We start from the raw sequence: 5,685 nt of genomic DNA, 5'->3' as shown, positions 1-5,685 counted from the left end.
GCATACACCACTACAGACCCCTGGGGGGCCCAGAGCACCACAGGGACGCCCACTGTCGAACACGAACCCGAACGAGGGTGGGATGGCGCAGCGGACGGCAGAGCGGCACGCCGCGCGTCTCAAGGCGATCCAGGACGCGCAGGAGGAGGCTGCAAGCGCTGCCGCCGCCGCCGCCGAGTCCGCTAATGCTGCATCAACGTCGGCCGCTCCACCACCGGCCGCGCCGGAGGTTGAGATGACGGAGTCACAGGAGGACGAATACCACTTCCCGTCCGAGGACGACGCGCTGTACGCGGCCGTCGACCTCGGCGCTCTCGACGAGGGCATCGGGCGGCCCATCGACTTCGAGGACGGCGAGGGCGCAGGTGCTGCGATGGAGCAGGAGAGCCAGGCCTCGAGCGTGGACGTGCCCCTGCGGCAGGACGCGCCTGCGCGGCTGAATCGGCGCGCGACGGAGGGTGCGAATGCGCCTCACGGGGCGCCCTCACGCGCTCCTCAACCTGGACCCGCGCAATTGCAACCCTCACCTGTAACTCTTGCAAACCAGGACGCCGGGTTTTTGCGACAAGCGAACCCCTCTAGTTCGTCGGCCTCAACCTCCAGTGGCAGTGGCAGTAGGGAACGGCCCAGGACGCCGTCTATGGCGGGCGGTTTCAACTTCCCCGCCGGGGTGAGTCCAAGACTAGTATGCTTACGCGCATATGGCCTGTTAACTGTGCCTATATTCACAGCAGCAATCCAGTCGCGGGCAGCCTCCGCCCCGCTCGACTTCACATACGGGCGTGAGTGCGAGTACTGGGTCTGGCACGTCAAGCAGCCTCAAGCGGACGGCTGAAATCATGCAGTACGCCCCTCTCCCAAACTTCTCGATAGGTAGTTCCAATTGCTGATGTATGCGTGTGCTCGTGTAGGGGAATTCAATCGGCGCGACGTGCCCAGCAGGGAATGGGTCTGCAGAACCCGGCAGGGGGGAGTGGAGCGCAGCCGCCTGGAGGCAGACGAGAGCCGTTCGCCGCGCTCGAGGTCGGGGAGGGTGGGGACGTCAAGCGCGTGCGACGCCAGTGATGGCCCCCGAAACTCCGTGAACATAACGAACGCACGTCCGCCCATTCCGCGGCAGAGGCCAAGATGTCGACAGATCACCACGGTGCCGCCGCATGGCACCCAGGCTTCTAGCGTGTGAATTTGGAAGTGTCTTGGACTTGTTGCTTGTTTTCGCGTGGTGCGCTATCGCTCGTTGCTAATGCTATATACTGTATCGCTAGTCATGGTGGTTTAGATGGGACGCTGGGGTAATCGCGCACTTCAGGATTTGTATCATAGCCATTAGCATACCCTACCCGACCAATAGCTTGATGGATCGACCGACCCGAGCTAGCGGGAGTCCTCGATCTCGAAAGCAGCCATCAATTGCAGGCTATGACAAAGAAACTACCGGTTCTACGTGACCGAGAACATATGTAGGGGAGACGCGAGCCGAAGACTGGGTCGCAATCTGAGTCCGGCTGCTCTCCCATTCATCAGGGCCACAGTGATCATTGGGTGCAGCCTTGGAGAACAAAAAGACCCGCATTCGGTTGCGAGGGTGGTCTCAGTACTCCCCATACGATTGCCCAGGCATGTGTCGCACCCGCAAGATGCCCCTCTCCAGCGTCATTGGGAAACACCTCTCGAACGTCCTCCTGAAAGGCTCGAAATGATCCTCACCCGCGGCGGGTGTATGTTGACCTTTGTTGTAAAAGGCGAACTCTGCTGCACGTAGGGTCTTGATCCCGTGTAGGGCCTCGTCCAACTCACCCCAAAGCAGGCTAGCCTGAGGGCTGGGAAGTCGGGCCATACGCGATAGAAACTCTATCGCAAGCGCGTCCCCGGGATCCAGCTTGAAAGACAATGTACGGAGGTTGGGGGGCTTGAGTAGCGGGGTGCACATCGTGAGCTGGCTCCCTGGTCGTCCGAAGGAGCTGCAGACCCAGAAGACGAGCGTTTGTAGTGCGACAAGACTCGCGAAGTGGTCAATCGTCCTTTGATACAGGCCTGGAGTCAAATCTGGGGCAGGAAAACGTTCGGGGTTGACTTGATGAGTGCAGGCGACATTTGAACTGATGGAAGACATACCGCAGGTAACGTCGGCTGCGCATAAGTGCAGTTCGGTGAGGTGCGCGCGGGTGTCCCAGAGCATGGGGAAATAAAACAGAGGAAAGCTCTTGCTAGAACCGAATCTACCAACGCGCAGGGTTGTTAGAGGGCCTTCGAGCGAGCCTGTGTAGGCAAGGTAGGCATGCAATATAGCCGCTGTGGCAGGTCGGATCGAGTTGAGCACCAGCGTGTGGACCGTGGGCGACTGCGGACGATGCTGCGGCTCGATCAGGGCCGACAGAATATGGTGCGTACTCTGCTTGTCATACAAATTCGAGCCACATGTGTTGTCGATGGTCAAGTTGTTGATAGAGAGGGATGCGCATAGGATGTCGAGGAGCGGACGGGGATCGTGAGTCCATGTCGGCGATTCGGATGATCCAATGGAGTCGCAGTCATCAATATGAAGAGACTGTAGAGGGCGTACCGGTCCATGGGGCAGGGCTTCCATCTCCGGATGAGGGGTAGCACTCAGGAATTGGTTGCCGATGACGAGCGACACGAGTCGAAGCTTGCGGAGATGAGAGAGTGTCGCCAAGACAGCTTGATATTCTCTGACTGTGATATAGCGATCGGTCAGGCTTTGAGCGGCTTCTCCGGAGAGCACCAGCTCTTGTATGTAAGCAGCGACGTCGGGGTGAGAGAGCAAGAAGTCTATGAAACTTGACAGACGTTTGTCGGCATGAGGTTTCACCGTGATGGAACGAAAAAGTGCAGGACGAAATACGGAAAGCCATTCATGGTTGAGCATGGCGCAAGAAGCGATGGTGTCTTTTGTGTGCGATTCGTCTAAATGCTCGAGTATCGCAAACTGGACGTCGATGTCGATGTGAATCGGGGAGTTTTGAGAGAAGCTTTGAGCTTCCATGATGGGAATCCAGTAGGGGTCCCTCCCAGCTGCTCCGACTTGATGCTGATTGTTCAAGACAGTCACATTCATGGTTATGACGCTCAACATCGGAGGTCCACAACGAGCAGAACGTACCTCGTAGGTATTTCTGGAAGTGCGACAACACAACGGCTTGACTTGATGAATCGCGCTGAATTGATTCGCCTCAGCTGAGATCATACAAGAGTACAGTCAAGCAAGCAAATATCAACACCAATATCCTACGGATGGACATGCTGACGTCATCCATGCCAAATAGGGGAGTCGTGGGAGTGCCAAGACAAGGAGGTTTAGACCGCATCGTTGTTTGAACTTCGAGGACGCACCGCATGCGGTCTACATATGTTTGCGATCTCAGGATGTTGCGCTTCTCCGGTCCAAGTTCTGATACTCTAGGCAGTTTGTCAGCGGAAAAGACACAAGCTACAGCCGTGTCCACCGTGAGTGTACATAACGACAACGGTGCTGACTCAATGAATTCAATTGCTTTCTGTTCCCGAGGGTCGTCGCCGAACCTCCTGCTCTTTTAACATCAACCGCCGCTGCTAACTCACGATCGTTGCGTTTCTCCTGTTCCTCGCTACTGACCATGTCGGACACTACCAATGGCGAAACGCCCTTCAAGCTCTCGGTCCCAGACACTGATCTTGAACTCCTCCAGAAAAAGCTCGAGCTCGTTCGCTTCCCTGATGAGCTGGACAGCGCAGGATGGGACTATGGCGTGCCCCTCGCCGACATCAAGCGTCTGACGGAGCACTGGAAGACCAAGTTCGATTGGAGGAAGGCCGAGGCCGAGATCAACAAGCTCCCGATGTTCACGCGCGACATTAAAGTGGAAGACTTCGGCACGTTGAACGTGCACTACGTTCATCAAAAGAGCGATGTAAAGGGCGCTATTCCGTTGTTGTTTGTCCACGGATGTAAGTGCCCAGTCAGTACACGCGCACCGCTGGAGGTATACCGACAGCGCCGTTGAATCTGACTTTGCAGGGCCTGGCGACTTCCTCGAAGTGAGGAAGATCTTGCCTCTTCTGACTGCTGGTGGCGCGGAATATCCAAGCTTCCATGTCGTCGCTCCCAGCCTGCCTGGGTTTGGCTTCTCCGAAGCACCACGCAAACCGGGTTTCAAGGGAGCCCAATACGCTGAGGTCCGTTGACTCCTTTCAGTGCGTATGAGCTAGGCTTACGTTGCTCGTGCGTTCAGCTGTTGAACAAGCTGATGCTGTCCCTTGGGTATGACGAGTATGGTACGAACTCATGAACCCAAAGTAAATGCACCTTGATATCTGACTTTGCACGCATACAGTGTATCAAGGGGGTGACTGGGGAAATATTGTAAGGAGCTTTGACGTCTCTACTCTACAAGAAATGACAGGCTAACTGCATCTACTCGCCATGTAGCTCGGAGCACACGTCGTGAAGCATCACGGACATAAGCATGTGAAAGCCTGGCACACGAACATGCCCGTGTAAGCCTCTTCTCCACTATGTCGTGAACACAGGTCGTCTGACTTGGTCTGGTTGTCCAGTGGAACCATCCCCACAATAACTCAATTCCCTCTCGTGTTCATCCATTCGCTATTCATGCTCCCATTTGACCGCGCTTCGAAGGACAGAATCGCCGTGTCACGGCGATTTATGGATTTCGGGAGGGGCTACTCCACGCAACAGTCGACGCGCCCTCAGACACTCGGCTACTCGCTTGCTGACTCCCCCGTTGGACTGCTCGCGTGGATCTACGAAAAGCTCGTGGCGTGGACGGACAAATATCCCTGGACGGAGGACGAAGGTGAGCAGTTGCGGTCACACGTCGCTCATATCTCTCTGCGAAATTAACGAGAATCGCCACGAAGTGCTCGAGTGGATCTCCATCTACTGGTTTTCGCGATCAGGACCCGCCGCCTCGCTCCGCATCTATTACGAGATGAGCAATGGTGGTGCACAGTCAATCGCCACTCACGCGGGCTGGACGTCTGTTCCGCTCGGGGTGTCGTACTTCCCCGCCGAGATTGCTCCAATCCCGAAATAGTACGCGTCTCTCCTTTCTTCCACTCATGATAAGGAGGCTCAAAGACCACTGAATCGCAGCTGGTCGTATACCATCGGAAAGCTCGTGTTCGAGTCGGAGCACGACGCCGGCGGGCACTTCGCAGCATTCGAAGTGCCCGACAAGCTCGCGGGCGATTTACGGAAGATGTATGGGAAGGGCGGGCCTGCGCATGGCGTTGTTCCGGGAAAGAGTGGCTACGATGTGTGAAGAGCTCCATCCCTGGATTGGCAGTAAGCGCATCGCTTCGCTCATCTTATGGTCGCGGTCACTGACTCGATGTCAGACTGTACTATACCGTCACGTCTTTCATGGACAGATGAAATGAGCATGCGATCCTACTATAACATCCATGTCATCATTCGTTGCGATGTCTACATTTGCATGTTGGAATCACGGTGAGAACACGCGCTGCGATTTGCAGGCAAGAGACCAAGTTGGGTCCTGAGCATGTCAAAGGGAGGGCAGTTGCACATGCTCACTGGCTAAGTTAGGTATGACTCGTACCTAAGCATGAAGAGTAGCGCCTTAGGAAGGTCAAGGAACCGACGCCAATTTGACGCAGGCCTAGGGGTGGGAGCATTCTAACGAGCGAGCGAGTATGTGCGAAAGA

The 5,685-nt window shown here is 56.0% G+C and overlaps 3 protein-coding genes across 3 annotated transcripts; 2 read left to right on the top strand and 1 right to left on the bottom strand.

The window, feature by feature from the left end:
• Nucleotides 1-82: 82 nt before the first annotated feature.
• On the top strand, nt 83-1,065 carry DICSQDRAFT_171919 (uncharacterized protein; the record flags this gene model as incomplete). Its single annotated transcript, XM_007367623.1, has 3 exons — nt 83-670; nt 732-844; nt 912-1,065. The coding sequence occupies 3 exons, from the start codon at nt 83-85 to the stop codon at nt 1,063-1,065; spliced, it is 855 nt and encodes a 284-aa protein (XP_007367685.1).
• Nucleotides 1,066-1,591: 526 nt separating this feature from the next.
• DICSQDRAFT_171918 (uncharacterized protein) lies at nt 1,592-3,004 on the bottom strand (the record flags this gene model as incomplete). Its single annotated transcript, XM_007367622.1, has 1 exon — nt 1,592-3,004. One exon carries the CDS (start codon nt 3,002-3,004, stop codon nt 1,592-1,594), a length of 1,413 nt encoding a protein of 470 aa, XP_007367684.1.
• A 610-nt stretch (nt 3,005-3,614) lies between these two features.
• Nucleotides 3,615-5,282, top strand: DICSQDRAFT_64921 (epoxide hydrolase; the record flags this gene model as incomplete). The annotated part of the gene is made up of 8 exons (XM_007367621.1): nt 3,615-3,945; nt 4,016-4,173; nt 4,230-4,272; nt 4,332-4,360; nt 4,427-4,494; nt 4,555-4,814; nt 4,879-5,053; nt 5,114-5,282. 8 exons carry the CDS (start codon nt 3,615-3,617, stop codon nt 5,280-5,282), a joined length of 1,233 nt encoding a protein of 410 aa, XP_007367683.1.
• Between the last annotated feature and the right edge of the window lie 403 nt (nt 5,283-5,685).

Source organism: Dichomitus squalens (assembly GCF_000275845.1).
Source record: "Dichomitus squalens LYAD-421 SS1 unplaced genomic scaffold DICSQscaffold_27, whole genome shotgun sequence".
In the NCBI taxonomy this organism is placed as follows: domain Eukaryota; kingdom Fungi; phylum Basidiomycota; class Agaricomycetes; order Polyporales; family Polyporaceae; genus Dichomitus; species Dichomitus squalens.
The sequence above is the reverse complement of the archived record's forward strand: the minus strand, read 5'-3'. Positions and strand labels throughout refer to the sequence as shown.